The sequence below is a fragment of the Ictalurus furcatus genome, chromosome 3 (genome assembly GCF_023375685.1).
Source record: "Ictalurus furcatus strain D&B chromosome 3, Billie_1.0, whole genome shotgun sequence".
Classification (NCBI taxonomy): Eukaryota; Metazoa; Chordata; class Actinopteri; order Siluriformes; family Ictaluridae; genus Ictalurus; species Ictalurus furcatus.
In genome coordinates, this window is record NC_071257.1 from 18,538,185 (window position 1) to 18,558,801 (window position 20,617).

A 20,617-nucleotide genomic window follows, 5' to 3' on the forward strand; every position below is an offset into this window, starting at 1 on the left:
CTACCATAGTTAAGTATATAAACCCATATAAAATCAGACTGGAGAGTTAACAGCATTGCCTGCTGTATAAAATAGTGCTTGTTGCAGTAACTATTCAACATCCAACTTATTCATCTATTCAACAAGAACTGCACTTGGGTTACTGGCTTAAAACTACTGAAGACTAAGCCTTTGGGGATATTAGACAAAGATAACTATCTGGGAAAATGAAAAAACAAACATAAGGTTAAATAAGGGCTCTAATGTAAAGGCGGGAACAACATTGCGGTAGTGAATAACATATGTTGTAAAGGAGCAAGTGAACAGGTCAGAGCTTGGCTTTTGTCAGACAAGCCTGTTAGTAATCTCTCTGCGTGCAACCAGCCTGGCCTCCCATCCATGTGTGCCTTTACACCTTGGCATACAGTGAATAGAGCTGGTGGAACTAAAGGAAACTTGAAAAATGCCAAGAAAAAAAAGTAAAACAATGCACATTTGATATGGATGTGGTGTCTCAGTTTTACTAGACTTTGGTAACTTATGCAGAGATTTTCCAACACACTGTATTAGACCAGACAAACAGATTGAACGGTGATAAACACTGTCCAAAACTTTGAAACAATGTACTTTTCATGCATTTGCATAGGGCACATAAACATTTATGTTTAATTTCAGCAAAATGTTCAAGGGAAATATAGAGAAAACAGACCATATTCTGTCTGGTGCCAGCAAAATGGAAAAAAAGAACAGGGTCTGTCTGTCTGTCTGTCTGTCTGTCTGTCTGTCTATCTATCTATCTATCTATCTATCCTTTGCTGAAAACTTTTAACCTATGATAAAACATTTATATCCTAAGGACACTGCCCCTATCCACAGGGCACGAGGACTCAGCAGATGGTTTCATGAGTACAAAAATGATGTAGATTATATGCTCTGGCCTTTGCAGTCACCAGATCTCAACTCAACTGAACACCTACTGTATAAAAGATTTTGGATCTGCATGTTACAGAGCAGTCTCCACTACTCTACTATCATCAAAACACCAAGGTAGGGAAAAACATTTGGAAGAATCCCTTCAACACAGTTCCAGAGACTTGTAGAATCTGTGCCAAGGTACACCGATGCTGCTCTGGCCGGCTGGGGTGGGCCAACCTCTTAGTGAGCGAACTAAGATGTTTTAGGTGGGGGTTTGTCCTATAATTTGTCCCATGTACATGTATATAAACTGTATATACACATATACACATACTTATTTATGCTTGTGTGTGTAGGTTGGGGAGTGGGGTTGGTGGATTGGTGGATTTTGTATACACACATGGTGAGTTATCCAGCCACATCAGAATGAAAATATGCTTTTCATGCATTTTCTCTGAATGTTTTTTTTTTTTCAATTCAGTCACTTAGCTACTCAAATAGACTGCAAGACAATTGCAACAAATCCCAAACTATACAAATGTGTATGCATCAATAAGATTATTATTAGTATTATTGTGAGCAGCCTGAGCCTTTCTTCTTTACACTACTTTAGTCTGAAACAGACTATTCCCTCAGGTTTCTTCTTGCTATCTGATATATACAGCCTTCCTCCAACAATTTCATGTCCATAAAATAGCATATTTAGGCCTCCTACAATTTAACCAACTAATCAGTGACACTTTTCTGTACTTTACTGTACACACTGAGACTATGATGATGTTCATAAAAATTTGACACTGGCGCATTACAGAACCATAAAGCACCACACTACTGCATTTCATATAGTTTATCACAATAAATATTTTATACTGATGAGAGAACAAGAAGCTCAGGCCAGGGGCCAGGAGGAGGCGTGTAACTGAGCTGAGACAGGAGGAGGACTGTGGTCAGTAAGCCTACACTACTGCTGACAAGCTAGCAATCCCTATGTACATCATCCTGGAGTAAATGATAACCATCAAAGGGGATGGTGGCATTTTTTATCTGTTCTAGAGACAGACCCGCCTATTGTCCTAATACCGGGATGCTGGGATAAAGGCTTCTACTTCCTTTCAGCAACCCAGTGACAGTAGAAAAGGCCCCTGCATACGTGATAATTGATACTTGTTAAATTTTATGGGTAGTCACTCTGAAAGAGAGGGTGTCTGGAGCCAGTAATTTATGTGCTTGAACATAAGCAGATATAAAGTAGAGTATTAACCATGGGCTGTGTTCTCAAATAACTGAATATTTGGTGTATGGTGGAAACAAGCACACATCACTCACACACTAAAATATGATGGAGGGAATAGTTAAGGATTGACCGCTAAAACTGTTTCAGTATAAATATGAGGCATAAAGTGTTAAAAATGTGAAATAATTTTTAATAAATTCTGTAAGCACTTCTAAGGGTCATACTAGTAAACCTACTTGGTAAAGCTTGTACAGTGTGCGTAGATGCGTAACTTGTCTCGGATCACTTTCCCTGGACGCGGCTTCCTTTGGAGCCCAGCAACTTGCACTGCCAGCACCCTGGGGCCCACCAAACGCTTAAAGAGCAGAGACAGCCAGTAATCCTACAACAACAACAACATACACATATACTATATGTTACAAAAAAATGACCTATTGACTTATTTGTACAGGAACCAGCAAGTCAACACACATATTAGGTAAATATATGGTCCTCTACTAGGAGTACAGTGAAGGTCAACATTTAAGAAGAAAAGTGATTCATATGCAGGATGATTCTGGTTCAAATACAAAGAGCAGATACGGTGTTATTTGGCTGCAGGTGGCAAGCTATTCATCCCAGTGTATTTCAAATCGGAAACAAAATTAGTCTTGCAAGATTGACATATTTGCCGGAAATTAGAGATGAAAAGTGTGAAAAACAAATAGAGAGTCACAGCTGTAGTGTGCCTTTCTTATATTAGCCTCCTCTGCTGGAGGGACTGAACGAGATGTGTGCTCTTTTATCCTGTGGTTAAACAAGCCCACCCATGCCCCAGCCTTTTATTGAAAGAGACATTTTCTTGGACAGCCAATTGGAGAAATCTCACTACAGATACTGTTTGGAAGCTTTTCCTTTTATAAGCATGGAACAACAAAGAAGAGACTACAGCAAAATGCTTGACTGGATTCAAGGCAATATGATGAACCTTTGCTATTCATGTCATATCATGTCAATGAGGACAACTAAATGCACTTTTGTACTTTCCTGTGAATATATAACACTGTAAACAAAAGATCAAAGAACATGTTCTTCACAAATCTAATATTGTACAATGTACAAGCTGTTAAAGGAAGTTAGCACTTTGTTAGTGAGTGATGTTGTAATTCATCTAATTAGGTCTAAAAGTTGATACCAATATCAAAATCCTACTTAATCAGTCAAATTAATCTAATTTCTAACCAAGAACAAATATAAAATTCACATATTGTCCTTGTGTACCATGGATGCTAAAAGAGATCCACTGTAATCACTTTCACAAGAGTTTGAATAACAGGACTTTCATGTGCTTCTTTTTAACACCATAGCCACACATGATATACTCCTATAAAAGCGTTTTGCATTTAAGAGTTGAACACACTGAGCATTGGCAAATCATTCAAAATATATACAAATAGGCTAAGAATGGTGTAAATTGAACCATCATGGCCAGTAACTGTCTAACAACTGTCCTTAAAAAAAATCTCATTACTTTTCAATTTCAACACCTAATTGAAAGAATTCAGAGCAGAATATGTGACTCAGGAAGTTCCCATGCAATCCTGCATATGGGATCATTTAAAGGCTCCTTTTTCAGGGAAACATTAACTTAATTTGCTCCGGCAGCAAGTACTGTATAGGATCTGCTATGGCTAGCAGGGCAAATGTTAGTCTCAGCAGTAGGACAGTCTCTCTGTACTCCACATGCAGTATATACTACTCACAATAAATAAATAAATAAATATATACTGTATGTGGTGCAGCGGGTATTGTTGATGCCTCAAAGCTCCAGCGCCCCTGGTGCAATACTGAGCTGTCTATGCAGAGTTTCTGTGCATACTCTCCCCATGAGTTTCCTACAGGTTCTCTGCTTTCCTCTCATCTTTCAAAAACAGCGTGGTAGGTGAATTGACTACTCTAAACATTTCTAGGTATGAATGACTGTGTGCATGTGTGTGTACGTCCTGCCCTGCGATGTATCGACATCCCATCGAGGGTGTATTCCTGCCTCTCACAATGGGATTGGCTCTGGATTCACCCTAAAAGAAAGCAGTGACTGAACATTTATATGTTATGATTCTTGGAAAGGTGGAGGACCATATGGCTGCACACGTCTGCCAGTGGGCATCAGTAGAGTGGAAGGTGTGTTGGACAGCGATTCCAAGCACTACGGTACTAATAAACCTCAGGAATGCCCACAGCAAGCCAGCCTTTCCCATAGACAGCTCTGTTGTGTATTTATGTGCAGTAACTGGATTTCTCATCTGTCAAAATGTCTGACATAAAGTTTTATATGCATTAAAATAAAAATTATAGCATTTATGTTCCTTTAGTGGGGACATAAATATATACAGTATCTCACAAAAGTGAGTATACCCCTCGCATTCTTGTAAATATTTGATTGTATCTTTTCATTTGACAACACTGAAGAAATGACACTTTGCTAGAATATAACGTAGTGAGTGTACAGCTTGTGTAACAGTGTAAATTTGCTGTCCCCTCAAAATAACTCAACACACAGCCATTAATGTCTAAACCACTGGCAACAAAAGTGAGTACACCCTTAAGTGAAAATGTCCAAACTGGGCCCAATTAGCCATTTCCCCCCCCCGGTGTCATGTGACTTGTTAGTGTAACAAGGTCTCAGGTGTGAATGGGGAGCAGGTGTGTTAAATTTGGTGTCATTGCTCTCACACTCCCTCATACTAGTCACTGGAAGTTCAACATGGCACCTCATGGCAAAGAACTCTCTGAGGATCTGAAAAAAAAGAATTGTTGCTCTACATAAAGATGGCCTAGGCTATAAGAAGATTGCCAAGACCCTGACACTGAGCTGCAGCACGGTGGCCAAGACCATACAGCGGTTTAACAGGACAGGTTCCACTCAGAACAGGCCTCGCCATGGTCGACCAAAGAAGTTGAGTGCACGTGCTCAGCGTCATATCCAGAGGTTGTCTTTGGGAAATAGACGTATGAGTGCTGCCAGCATTGCTGCAGAGGTTGAAGGGGTGAGAGTCAGCCTGTCAGTGCTCAGACCATATGCCGCACACTGCATCAAATTGGTCTGCATGGCTATCGTCCCAGAAGGAAGCCTCTTCTAAAGATGATACACAAGAAAGCCCACAAACAGTTTGCTGAAGACAAGCAGACTAAGGACATGGATTACTAGAACCATGTCCTGTGGTCTGATGAGACCAAGATAAACTTATTTGGTTCAGATGGTGTCAAGCGTGTGTGGCGGCAACCAGGTGAGGAGTACAAAGACAAGTGTGTCTTGCCTACAGTCAAGCATGGTGGTGGGAGTGTCATGGTCTGGGGCTGCATGAGTGCTGCCGGCACTGGGGAGCTACAGTTCATTGAGGGAACCATGAATGTCAACATGTACTATGACATACTGAAGCAGAGCATGATCTCCTCCCTTCGGAGACTGTGCCTCAGGGCAGTATTCCAGCATGATAACGACCCCAAACACACCTCCAAGATGACCACTGCCTTGCTAAAGAAGTTGAGGGTGAAGGTGATGGACTAAACCCTATTGAGCATCTGTGGGGCATCCTCAAACGGAAGATGGAGGAGCACAAGGTCTCTAACATCCACCAGCTCCGTGATGTCATCATGGAGGAGTGGAAGAGGACTCCAGTGGCAACCTGTGAAGCTCTGGTGAACTACATGCTCAAGAGGGTTAAGGCAGCACTGGAAATTAATGGTGGCCACACAAAATATTGACACTTTGGGCCCAATTTGGACATTTTCACTTAGGGGTGTACTAACTTTTGTTGCCAGCGGTTTAGACATTAATGGCTGTGTGTTGAGTTATTTTGAGGGGACAGCAAATTTACACTGTTAAACTGTACACTCACTACTTTACATTGTAGCAAAGTGTCATTTCTTCAGTGTTGTCACATTAAAAGATATAATGAAATATTTACAAGAATGTGAGGGGTGTACTCACTTTTGTGAGATACTGTATATATATATATATATATATATATATATATATATATATATATATATATATATATATATATATATATACAGTATCTCACAAAAGTGAGAAATTTAACACACCTGCTCCCCATATATATATATACACACAGCCTAAATACAGATATAGGTACAGCTTTAAAATTCTGGACAATACTACTGCTGTAATATACAGTGGATAAATGCAGTGCTATACATGCAGTGCAAGTTTCCATCTTGTATACAGTAAACTACATTTACAGACTCATTCATTCCTTCATTCATTCATTATTTCATTCATTCATTCATCTTCAGTAATTGCTTCATCCTGACCAGGGTTGCAGTGGATCCAGAACCTATCCTGGTAACACTAGTTGCAAGGTGGGAGAATTCACGCATATGGGATGCTGGTCCATCACAGGGCACCATGCACACACATTCAAACTTAAGGACTATTTAGTGCAGCCAGTCTGCCTACCTGCATGTTTTAGACCGTGGAAGCAAACTAGAGAACCTAGAGGAATCCCATACAAACACCAGGAGAACATGTGAACCTCCATACAGACAGTAACCCGAGTTCAGGATCAAACCAGGGACCCTGGAGCTATGAAACAGCAATGCTCCCTTAACATTAAAATTAACAAATGATCAAGTTTAGCATTAAAACATTAGTAAGGTTGTAAAGTTAGAAATGTTATAAAGTTACGATGTAACACATACATTAATTGGTGTTATATTTTGTTTTAATGCTAATTAAATACACCTGCATTGACTAATATTTATTCAATCCATGACTAAAATTTAGTCCACGTAAATGTGGACTCAAAATTTTAATTATAGTATTTAACTAAATGTTGATGACTAATTAAACTATGGTCTTTAGGTATAAGTACTGGAACTTGTTATTAAGCCACTTGCCAGTTAATGAAAATTTGTTAATTAAGGCATTTGTTCATATTGGCAATTGTTGAGCAAATTTGAAGGTTAATGCATCAGTAAATATATATGTTGATTTTTGGGTTTACCTGATTTATTATTTTTTTAATCATCATTAATTAATACAAATGTTAGCCACTTTGTTAATGTTACTTACGATACATTAATGGTTATATTCATAGTTTGTTAGGTTAACTAATGCATTAATAATATCAGATAAGGGAATCTTAATTTAAAGCATTACCCAAATTCCCAACAATTCACACAGTTGAATTTGTGTGAAAAGTTAGTAATTACATTTCCAGATGAAATGACACATGGCTAAATCCTGAACAATCTAGCCGATTACACCACTAAGATATATCTTAGTATTAATAAGTGTCACTGATGACAAATTGTGACAACAGGTACCTCACATACTTTGCATCATTTTATAGCTAAAAGAATACAGAGAAAATGAGAAACCTAAGACAGTAGAAAGGCAAAATGCAAAACGGTTGGCTAAGGGACTTGAAAGAGGAGGTCAGAATTTTGGGGGTTGGATGGAGGAGGATGGGGAGGGAGATATCCTGGGCTAGCACTGCAGGACTGACTAAATGATTAAAGAGAGTGCGTCTGGACATAAATTTCTCTACTAGCCGACAGGTTGGGCCTGTTGTGCATTCTCACAGTGGGAAGTCTGGCAGTCACCACAGACACCCAGCTATGTTTAAAGCATTGTGATCGCAGCAGGAGGTGGCTCTTCCCAGCAATGACCGGAGATATTGAACCAAGAGAAGGAAAAATGACTTTCCAAAGAAGAAAACTAAAGATGATTTGATGTAAGTCGAGTCTGAGGAACAAATTTATGTTGGATGTATAAAGGAACTTGTGTATGATTTTGAAGGATGATCATATATTGATGGACTGGATTAGGATAACTTGTTCCTGGGGAGAGGGTGATAAATTGTGCTTCAAAAACCCATCCAGACCAGATTTTTTTTTTTAAACAGACATTTAACATATAATATTTTTGCATCTAGAACAAAATTTGTGTTTTCCATTCATTTATTCTTTGCCTTTCACTTTTTTGCCTGATCTAAGATAACATAAAGCCTATTAATACATAATTTTAAAAGTGACAGATAGACTAGCTTGAGTTGAACAACAATCAGTGCAGCTTCCATGAAGGTGGGCTGTTTAAAAAATATCAGGAGATTCTCCACTTATTCCTTATTCTGACATAAAGCTGCACTGAGTTAGGTTAAGCTGCAGCACAATCATTATGAAGGGCAGGATAGTCTCAACTTGAGCCAGTCAGTCCACATGCTTCCTGTTTTAATTTTTTGCTATTGAATAAAAAAATTCTTCAAGATACACTTTCAGAATTGTATTCTCCTACCAACAACACTGCAACTCAAATCCATCTCCTGATTTCCAGCATTTAATATCATTGATATTCAATGATAAAAATCACACAGTGAAATCATTATTACTCTGAATTATAGTCTTTCTAATATGTTTTAGGTTTCATGCTATAGTCAAAACAAAAGAGAAGGAAAATAATAACATGAAAGCCCTTCCTTACTATTTCAGGACTGTTCAAACACATCCATATAAAACAGTTGAGTGATGAAGCAAAGGAAAGTAGGAAAAGTCACAATAAAAGAAATGGGCTTTTGCCCTAAGGCATTGTACTTATGGCACTACAATTCTCTGAGCCTTTTAAGCTGTTTTATAGCCAAGGCGCGGTAGGAGTTCACAAAATAAAATTGAATTTTAATTGAAGTCTTCTGTTTGCTCTGTCTACGAGGCTCACCACTAGAAAATGTGCGAGACCGAGTTACATAGTACGGTAGCTAGAGCCGGTCTGACCTGCTAACATAAAGGAGCTGTATGTCATCGTAGTTGCAACCTGTGGAGTGGCCAAGGCTCAGGTTGCATGTCTGTTAGTATCTCGCAGATCCACACACACACAGTGAAGCAGACATGTTTAGGGGGCAGTGGAGGTGGGGGGCAGGTGACACTGTCCTGGGGTATTTGACAGAGGGTTAGAGTTTCAGTGCACCTCACATCAGCTGCCCAGTATTCAATACCATTAAACACCTTTCATCTTGGCTAATAGGTCCCACGGGAAAAGGCAGCAAAGTGTCTAGGCATCAGACTGAAAAGAAACTGTCTCACACACGCAGCTCATGTGACTGAAAGAGTTTCACAAGGCACAGAATATAACTTCAGGGTCTCTACCCATTATTAACATTGCACTAATTTGTTTGCCCTTAAAGCAGAGGTTATCCATTTTTTTATACTGGGGAACATTTTCCTTATTTGCCTATCAAGGAAAGACAGAAAAATGACAAAATATTCATTTTGTTATAATACTTGCTACACAGAAATATATCCACTGTTGAATAAGCTTTTATTATGTTAATTTGTGTCCACCTGTATTCTAGTTATTAATTCAACACTGTGTAATCTGTATATAACCTTCAATCAGTCAAACTTCATCTGAATTATTGAAATCATATAGCAAAGATGTAATCCTTTTTGTCACAATTTAAACATCAAATTAAGAAATTTGTTATTTACTTACTTTTACTAATTGGTTTGGTCTGACTACATCATAATGCATTTGTGAAACAAAAATGATTAAGTTTTAACTTACAGGTAGAGGATTGAATTGCTGGTCCACTAGATGGCTGTAACCATAGTCAAAAAAAGAGTGTCGAAGTACTACATCAATTCCTTGCATTGCAGAAATGCCAAGAGTGTTTAGCCACCTAATAAAAAAAAAAAAGAAAAAAGAATATAAATCAGTGCACACACACACACACACACACACACACACACACTCGTTCTGCTTGCTACTTATTTATATGTCAGAAATTCCTTTAAAGTGTACTTCAAATAGGAGTGAGGCCATTGATGAAAAACTATTTCAGACATTTGACTTTGCTGTGACCCTGACCCTGTTTTAATCAGTTAAAAAATCTAATTGGTTCATCTGCTGGTTACAAGACACATTCAAATGACAATGACAAATCATTCAACCACTCGTTGTTGAGATAATGAGAATCTCAGACAGACACATGGATGGACACACAGACAACCAATGGCAAAAATCATAGACAGACAAAAAAAAAAAAGGAATTGACGAATTGAGTTACTGAACATGTCTAAATAACATCTTTGTATGACAAACAGAATGGATGCCATTGAAGAAAAACTATTTCATACATTTAACCTTGCTGTGACCTTGATCCTGTAAATGTAATGTAATCAGTTTGCAATTCATCTGGTGGTTTCAATGATAATTCATACATAAGTCTCCACTACTCATAAAAATTCTGAACACACACACACACACACACACACACACACACACATATATATATATGTATATATATATATATATATATATATATATATATATATATATATATATATATATATATATATATATACACACACACACACATTCAGAATATATATTGAACTGTTTAGATAATGCAATATAATGCAATATATATATATATATAAGAATATAAGAAGAATCCAGGAAGTAACAGTGCACTTCAGTAGTATTAGTTTATAAAGTAAAAAGCATAGTACAGAAAGTTCCAGGGAAGTTTTGAACAAATCAACTGTGCAGCTGGTTTAAAATCACATAATTATTAGCTTAATTGGATGACGATATGTTACTTACAATAGTCCAGCTGCAAATGTGTCTGACAAATTGCTGATGCCTCCAGCCCATGCAGGTCCAACTCCTCCCAACCACACCCTCTTCTCGGGAGCATGCATCTTCACAATCTACGCATAAGAATAAAATCACATTCATAAATACTTTCAATTTAGAAACTAAAGCTTAAATTATATGCTGAGTTTGCGTATACATAGGTAGACACAGATACATCTATCTATAAGCATACTGCACTAACTTTGGCCTTCAGAACAGCACACATTTGCCTTAACATGGATATTGCAGAATAATGTGCAGAAATGTCGCACCATAAGGAAATAATTGTGCTGCACATTTGCTGTAAATTGGACAGCTGTGTGGACTTGCTGTAAATAGTGTGTTCCACCTCCCCCAAAAGATGCTTCACAGGGTCGAGATCCGGAGACTATACAGACCACTGAGGCAACAAAAACTCACTGACACATTCCTGAAACCATGTGGTAGTGGTGCACTGTGAGATGATGCAGTATCATGTTGAATTTGTCTGTTTGAATGTTGGTAAACTAGTCATAAACCTGGTCAGAAGCAGTGTTAAGATACGACATGCTGTTCACAATTGTTTAGTATTAGGGGCACTAATGTGTGCAAGAAAAACACTGTCATATCACCTGCCTGACATCAAACAGGATTGCTCTGTGGATTCATGCTGTTAATGATCATTCAATATGCATAACATGCTTGAATTAATCTACGTAGTTGTTTTTCCCACTCCACCAACTGTCTGGTTTGCATTGTGCTTGTCTTACAGCACTGATATCCGGCATGGTCTTTGACTGTTGTAGGCAATTCAAGACAAAGTCTGATCAGTGATGCAATCTGAAATGACATTCTGCACACCAGTGTTTAATAAAGCTGTGATTTGCTTGTTTTACTTGCACAGGTCTTGCCATCTTCTTTTGAGCCCTCTGATCTTTGTCTGCAAAATTGCCTGTCACTGGTAGATTTTTTCTTTGCTTACTCAGTATTTTTAAATAGATCTTCTTGAAGAGCCCAGAATGACAGCTGTCTGGTAGATGCTAGAATTAGCATCACCAATAATACCAAGCCACTAAAATAAATGATTTTATACACTGCAATATTCATTTGAACACTAACTGATGCTATTAAGTATACCACACATCACAATTACATAATGTATAACTTATAATGTAGTAAGTAAATGTAGTAATTTGTGCAACAATTTGTGTGATGTTGGTGCTGTACATGTACCTGATAAATTGGCAAAACACTGTGTGTTGGTATTTGCCATCTATTATACTATTATACAATTTTAAATTGTAAACTGAACACAAAATGTCATAAAAACTTTTGTATAAACAGACATCTGCAATAGAGAGAGGAAGGTCACCCCTCCCACCCAGACAGCATGACCAATTATGCTCTCTTGCACTTGAGATCTCTTGACATTAGGGCAAATCCATAGACAGTTGCACTTTGGGGATTCCAGACTGCATTAAAAATGTATTTAAAATAAGAGTTAATATGTTTAGAATTAATATATTCAGTCACATGTCTGAGTATAATAGTCACAGCTATTATATTTGCACTTCTCTATTTATCAGAATGAAGAATAAAAAATTTTAAAAAACTTTTTTTACAGGAAAAATGGCAAGGGGCAGAATGTTTGAGAGTTTAGAAATGAACTATCTTGAGTAGTTCACAACAAACAACACAAAGCAGACAGTCAACTCAAGGGGTTTTGACTGAAAGTATCAGTTGCACTAAGTTGACAGTATTTATAAGATGTAAAATATCTTGATCCTGTAGAATATTAGAGGAATATAAATATTAATAATTACAGGAAAATTACTTGACAATGCACAAGGTACAATTCTTTAATATTCCTAATGTTCAGTTATAGTTATTATAATGCATACAGTAAAGTACAGTATAATCAAGTTTCCAAATCATGTATACATCTTATATACAGAATTTAGAGTATGTTTCTAAATGGTTGTTTCATGGTGTTTCAAGTCCTATTGAAGTCCCAATTTGATTTTATGATTTTATTATTTGATGCAACATCACTGGACCTGGAACCTCAACATAAGTTTAAATAATAACACGAACAAAATAAATTATTGTTATATTTGGTAGCAACCCAGTATTAAAGATTAGGCTCTGCTCAATGTTGTTAATGCTAAATGAAACTTGGGAAATATTTCCCATATTAAACATGCTGTCAGAGAAGCACAAAATATGAGTTGGCTTTCATTAAGGCTGGCAACCATGCTTAATGTCTCAGAACACACCAAACATTCAGGAATGGGGAAAAACACTCTAGGGACCATATACTTTTTCTTCTTTGTCAGAAAGTGGCAAAAAGCCTAACGTATCATCTTTTCTTTTTTTCTGTTCTTTTTTATTTTTTATTTATTTTTATTTCTTTTACATATCTTTATGTGTGAGTATGATATGACTAATTTGACAAATCTGCCTTTTTAAAAGTTGGCTGAAACAAGTTCTTGACCTTAACTGTTGCTCTGATGTCATAACTGATAATGGTTATGAATTAACCTCAGAAGAACAATGAATGCTTTTATTTATTTGATGTTTGTAAATTGAGTCAGTTTCCCCCCCCCCCCCCCCTTTTTTTTTTTTGCTTTATAGGGAACACTCATCCAGATGTGCGCCCCACAAATATAAAATCTGATACCTGTGTGCTTAAAGATAAAGAGTCATGGGAGAGGGCTTTCATTTGAAACCTGGCACAACATAGCCCCAGAGCTAGGGTGTGATGTGGCACAGAAACAAATTAAGTACGTTGAAACTCCAGCTTAAAGCCCCACTCCCCAACTGTGCTTTAACCCTTGCTCCCTTAGCTATAGCCCACCCCGATTTCAGCCTGTTAGGAAGCTGCACCCAAGAGAAAGGGCACAGTGTGATAATTAAGAAGCAAGGAACTAATGAGGACAAGTGGGAGTTAACTGCCTCTGAGTGCCAGACCCTAACAAACCTAGGTCTGTGATGCTCGGGAAGAACACAGTAATAAACCAAAACCAGCAGCCCACAGTGTACTCTCCCAATATATCAGGAACTATCAGAAATCAGCAATATGACTTCCATTATTACAAACACTTTTTTTTTTTTTTTCCAGAGAATCTCACCTTTAACACCTTTGTAATCTGGTCTGTCAGGGTGTCCAGAAGACGTGTCTTCAAAAAGTCCTCCACTTTAGTAACACGCCGATCAATGTAAAAACTGCAGACCAGAGTACAGCTCAGTTAGAATTGCATCATTGAAATAAAATATATGTAAGAGCCAGCACAGGAAGGGCATTCTGAAGATGCATAGTAGTGAGGTAACCTAATATGAATACACATCCATCCATCCATTTTCCATACTGCTTATCCTACACAGTGTCATGGGGGAGCCTGGAACCTATACCAGGGAACGGGGTGCCAACCTATCGCAGGGCACAATTGTGTCTTTGGACTGTGGGAGCAAACCAGAGTACCCAGAGGAAACTCGCAAAGCACAGGGAGAACATGCAAACTTCGCACACAGGCTGGAGGTGGGATTCAAACCCACAACCGCGGATGTGCAAAGTCAACGTGCTAACCACAAAGCCACCATGCCCCCTAATATAAATATATTATTAGAAATGAACAGATACAAATACAGATACAGATAGGAGGTGAATCAGTCTTTTTTGTTTGTTTCTTTGTTTTTAGAAAGCTTGCCTGAAAGGTGATTAAGATTAAAGGTGTGCATCAGGTCTGGGTTCCCATAGGATGCAACAGGATACAATTGCTACTGTCTTGTGGGCAGGAGGTCAGATAAGCATTTTAGAGGACAACCAAAGACCACGCTTATTAACATGAATACAATGTATTTACAGCATTCATTCGTTCATCTTTAGTAACAGCCTAGTCATATGGATCACATGGTTTAAATTAGGCTACAGGTTTGTTTATATTGGTTTCATGTACCTCTGTTTTTTTTTTCCCAGAGTTTCCAGGGGCATAATCGTAGGGCTCATAGTTAAAAACAAATGAACAAACAAACAAAAAACTAACTTCTGGTTTAGGCCACACCCACTTGAGGTTAAATCTGAATACTAAAACAGATATTTGGAGCACTAAACAGATATAGATTCTGATAGTGGCACTGCTTTATACCCAAGACATAAACAATATCAACCCCAATACCATGCTCAATTTGATGAAAAGCTATAGCAGTCTATTTCCCCAACAGCATTGTAAAATTAAGACTTTAGCTGCAAGAGTTACTGTTCAATGTGATGCTCATTCTACCATTTAATGATGACTCTTTGCTGTGATGCTGTTGGGAAACTCAGCCCAGGTCAACCTGCAGGATTCTTAACAGAACAGCTAACAGATTTAGAATGTGAAGTGTATTAAGATGTCAAGACAGATGGGAAAGCAACTAAAAGTTGCTTTTAGTTAACTCTGGTCACTTTAAATGAGGAGAGAACAGGTCAGACTGAAGTAGCAACGGCGCTGACCATCTGGTGCATGGGCTTGGAAAGCAGGAGGCTTAGAGAGATAAAGAACTGTGAGGCATGTGTTGACACTGACCCTCACAATTTACAGTCTCACTGGGACTGGGGCTGCGCAACTGTGAACTCAACCAATCTTAATTATCTTTACATTTCAAACATTACTAAACATGTATTCAGCCTGACTTACTGGTTATCTTTAGCTTGTGTTTCTGCATTAGTGGTATCTCTGGATCAGGGTGTGTGTTACAGTAGGGATCAAGCCATAAACAATGTTGGCCATATTTTGAACATATTGTACATTTCAATAAAAATACTGGAGAACTGAAAAATAAAAGGCAGAGAGAGAAAGAGAGAGAGAGAGAGAGAGAGAGAGAGAGAGATCTAAGAAAGAAATGTTAATACTTTGCATCTGTTTCGACACACAAAATAGTGGTCTACATATAAGAGAACAGAAAGTTGTTGATACTGGATAAGAAACTCTCTGTGGCTATTCTCAACAGTCTATTGTATTATTTATAATTCAGGTAAAAAAAAAAGAGTCAACCAAGGACGAATTTTGGTGAAGGAAATACTTAACTTAAATACATGCTGTATTTCAATAGGTCATGAAAGGTGGAAGTCAAGGTGTCCCGGCTGTATAATAACTGTATAATCCCAAAGGTAAATGTGTGAAAGCATATGGTTTGAATTTGCCAGTGTGTGTGGTGTGTTTTTAATTCCACTGACACTGCTTTTTCATTCTGTTTCCCTTATTTAGGGCTAACCTCTGGATTAATGATTCCACTTTGGTAGGTTAGGAATAAAGCTCTCCAAACCCACCTTCTTTCTATAGACAGAGATGACCTAGCTGATGGGGATACAGCAAACCCACAAATAACCCTTATATTTGTAAGTCATTTATATGTAAATATTATATATACCTAATATAGAAATTATGGCTCTAATTACTGCAACAATTAAAGAATAAAACGATGCTTAAAAAAATTGACAACTCACAAATGAACCATGTGTCACAAAGTGACTTGACTGTATAGTAAAATGAGAAGGTAGCAATAATTATAAATAAAGATTTGTAGAATAAGTAATTTTCTAACAGGACACATGATCCACAGTCACCTACATGGAGAGCATATTAAGCTAACAGCACCTGTGATTCCTCATAGTGTGAAACAAAGAGAAATTTTCCATGACCTGCAACTCACTACCCTGTGTGTGTGTCTCTGTCAGCCTGCGGTGATCTTTAACTTCCCTTGAGGTAAAGTTCTGCAGTTAAGGAGCATCCATTCCCGTAACTGTAACTTGCTTTCACCACATTTGGACATCCAACTAATTGTTGGAATACATCCAAATACTGTCCATAGACAAGCTGACTAAAACATGCTTCAAGAAAAAACTCCATAAAAAACTTTATTCCACACACAGCCATGCTGTCTCAGAAACACCGCATGAAGAATACTACAGAAAGCACTTCCTTTAGCACTTAAGCACCTCAGACCACTCTGAATGTTGGTCTTCATCAGAAGAGTTCAACTTAGTGCTGACTTGCTAAAGATCCTGATAAAGCCATTTTTTTCTTTAAGAGAAAGGGCATTTTCTCAATTAATTAGCTATTAATGATGTTGTTACTTTTAATTAAGAAAATGCACTTTCTCTTAAAGCAAAAAAATGCTTGATCAGGATCGGATGGTAAAGGAAAGAAAAATGCTAAGACAAGACATTTTACAATAAGAATAAGATACAGTATTTACAACCCAAAGATGCACTAAAAGATTTGAATAGTAGAAGGGTCAATTGAACTAAGGAGCAATTCTGGAGGGTGGCATAGTGGCGCAGTGGGTGCCGTTACCGCCACTCAGCCCCAGGTTAGATTGTGAGCTCGGATTACTGACTGTGAAGAGTTTTTCTGCATGTTCTCCCCATGTCCATGTGGTTTTCTTTCCACCTTCCAGAAACATGCCAGTACAAGGATTGGACACACTAAATTGCCCCTAGGTGTAAAAGTGTATGTGAATGCACGTGTGCATAGTGCCTTGAGATGGACTGGATATCCAGGGTGTACTGCTGACTCACACCCAGTGTTCCCAGGATAGGCTCCGGATCCACTATGAGCCTGACCAGGATAAAAGGACTTACTGAAGATGAATGAGTGAGACCAATTCTGGAGTCAATGTATCTACACTATTTTAGCTTCAAGATGAAGAGTAGTGCAATTACCTAAACACTATTCTTGGTTTCATACTGATGAAATCCAACCTTACAGCCTCAACCTTTTCACAACAATGGCAGCACCTTCTGACGAGGAGAACCTATGAAATGTTGGCGCTTGAGTTTCTGTTAGCATTCTTTTTTTTTTTTTGCTTTTGTTCACATACACATTCTACACAATGTAGTGCTTAGAAATAAACAAAATCAACCAACAAAACAGATGTACACTGGTGTGTCAGTATACAGAAATTTAAAAACAAATGTTTGATTTTAGCTAGCTTGACTTCTATAGGAACCAGATGCAGACAAGGGTAAATTATTTTGCATCACATCAAAGTAATTGTTCCTAATGTGATTAGGAAGAAAGGACTAAATTAGGTGTGCATGTTTTTGGAGGGAGTGTGTGCTTTACCTCCTAGCACACTTTCGCATCAAACAGGTGTCAGTAATTATGGACTGAGGTATACAGAGCAAGTGGTTAGAAGTAGTTTTGCAGTATGGTGATTTTTGGAGTGTGAAATGGTTGAGTTCTATATTACCAAGCGGCACATTATTTTAACCTAAAGTTACAAACTTAGATTCTTTAATTTATCCTTTTACATAGGTGATTTCAGAGGTAATCGCCTAGAGGTACATTTATAGACCTGTTTTCCATTGCTCTAGTGAGTAGATTGTAATTAGATTAAGTGCAGAAAAATGAAAAGGTAGAATACCTACTGTTGCCACGTAACTGCATCAACAACAGAACCACCGTTCTTCATGAACCTATGAGACAAAATAAAGGGATATTTTAGTTAGTGAGTACAAATATAGCAGTGGAATTATGGATTATTTACAGCTGCTTTTTCTGTCTTCCATGCAATTGTAAATGACTCTGGCATAAGCAGCCAATGTCAAGGCCAACTAAGCCACACTCACATGGGGAACTTGTTTATATGGCCGGTGGAGGGTGATCGTTCAGGCAGTGTGTAAACCGGCTCTGAACAGATGTGAGTTGACAGTTTAGCAAAAAATCTGTGCAATCCTTTTTAGGCAATATGTTTCACTCTGAGAAGGCCTCTCTTTCTAAACAGTCATTCTGATGAAGGAAAAGCAAAAGTGTGATGTGTGCAGTAAAACTGTTCACACCTTCATTTGTCCTACAGTCACTCCAGCCAAGCAGACCTTGTTGTCTGCTTTGACAATTTTTCACTTCCATCTAACCCTCAACTGGTAGCAAAAAGAGGTGACGTCTATTTCTGAGAAAAGTCTTTGGCAAGACACTTATGGTTATTGGTTGAATGTTCATTGCTGTTAGCCAAAATTTTATTGTAGAAACTACATGGGAAGGGAAGCGCAGGTCAGATATAGTATAAGAAACTGTACAGTGAAGAAGCCAAGTATCTGACAGGCATCTAAAGACCACAACAGAGTTAAGGTTTTGGTTGTGTCTAGGTTTTTTTCCTCCCATGAGCGTCACTGAAAGTGCTATAATTTCAGTTCATGGCCAGGAAATTATGGCAGATTTTATATTCACTACTTCTCCACACCCTGCACATGTACAGAGACAGGTTTCACTTTAAATGTACAATACCAATCATGTTGAGAATACACCTAGATGTAGTAGAAAGACATAACATAACTAAAAAAAGTCAGTGCCTATATTTTACTTTATTTCTAAAATATCTCCATCATTACAATATTTATTAATTCTCCACCCCCTCTCCACCTAGTAGTTTATCTACGGAATCTAAGAAAAGTAGCAAATGATGTTTCAGCAATTTCTTCAAGACTGTTGGAGGACTTTGTTAAATTGGTAAAGGGAATGACAACATCATGCAACTGCCATCAAGCCTACTATGAAGAATCTAAAATAAAAAATAAATAATAATTTAATACTTTTGATCACTGAATAATTCTGTTATTTAATTTTATTTTATTTCAATGTATTCACTATAGCACAAAAAGACCAACAATAAGTAGATGTCCATTAGAAATGAACATGTTTTTTTCTCATCACTTAGAAAAAAATGGAGTGTGTGTGGACAGTGCGGACATGTGCTGCTGACAGCCACTGATTATGTGCAGAAGGCATTCATGCATGTCACTTCCTAACAAGGCAATGACATATTTATGTGTGGCTTGGTCATGTCTGTACAATAATCAGTTAGCTTAGCAAACTCACTCTGTCTCCAAATGGTCTCATTACCCACATGTTAAAGTCATAGCCAATTGCCACAAAACACAAACATCCAGAAAATAAAGTCACTACAAATCCTGCCTTTTTGGCAGATAATAGAAGGCAAGAAACATGTAGAGTAATCTTGTCTCAGAGCAATACAAAGACACCGAACAATGCCTTTTTGTTTCCATACAAATCAGCACTAATCAGACACAGTTGGCGGTATAAAAAATTCTTCATCTCATTGCAATACTACGAAAGAATCAGTGCTCAGGTGGTTACCTCATGTCCATACTTTTGAAGGTTACAGTTTAAATAACTGTTTCAAACAAAAAAAGTTCCATTCCTGTACTTGTGCACTTAAAGACGAGTCTTTTGTATCTGATAGACATACCTGCAAAAAAACCCTATATATTTCCTCAAACGGGTATATGAATACTAAAAAGAATTCCTTTGTTTCAATTTTATAAGGCAATAACATGTAAAGAAGCGATATATAAGGAGCAAAAGGGTGAACCCCTTGATTTGGAGAACAGGGATTACGCAGGTGGAGTATTGCTCAGCCACACTATAAATCGAGTGACACTTCATTTAGCTGACCGAGGATTTCCCTGGTGCAACGAGCGCCAGTAATAACCCACTGGGAGCAACATAAACATGGTTGTGATATGCTCCACTATAGAGATAGAAAGTGTTACACAGCATTAACAAAGAAAAAACGATGAAGGTTTCTTATAGGACATGTATGGCTATGAGAAAGAAGCACGACCTACACAAAACTTATCTTAGGCAAAACACCTGGCATATAATTTCTTAGTTCTCTGAAAGAGATTACTGAGATATATTAACTTTTGAAACATTCTGTAACTGCGTAAATCAGTAAAGCGTTTTTTTCAGCTGTGATGCAGTGGCGCTTGGCCTTGTTGCTTGGAGACCTTGCCATGATATAGTGTAAATAGCTCAGGTCATCCTGTTTTAGCATGAGCCATGTTTCTTTCGCTTTATTCATTCTCAAATGAA

General features: G+C 37.8%; 1 protein-coding gene across 1 annotated transcript in view; it reads right to left on the bottom strand.

Moving 5' to 3' along the window:
- hpse2 (heparanase 2) overlaps window positions 1–20,617 on the bottom strand; it is a 56,143-nt gene that overhangs the window by 9,719 nt on the left and 25,807 nt on the right. Inside the window, exons 6-10 of the mRNA XM_053621229.1 lie at window positions 18,154–18,201; window positions 13,874–13,967; window positions 10,731–10,837; window positions 9,690–9,804; window positions 2,365–2,510 (exon numbers count right to left, since the gene is read on the bottom strand). Coding sequence (XP_053477204.1) covers window positions 2,365–2,510; window positions 9,690–9,804; window positions 10,731–10,837; window positions 13,874–13,967; window positions 18,154–18,201 — 510 coding nt within the window. The remainder of the gene's footprint in view (window positions 1–2,364; window positions 2,511–9,689; window positions 9,805–10,730; window positions 10,838–13,873; window positions 13,968–18,153; window positions 18,202–20,617) is intronic.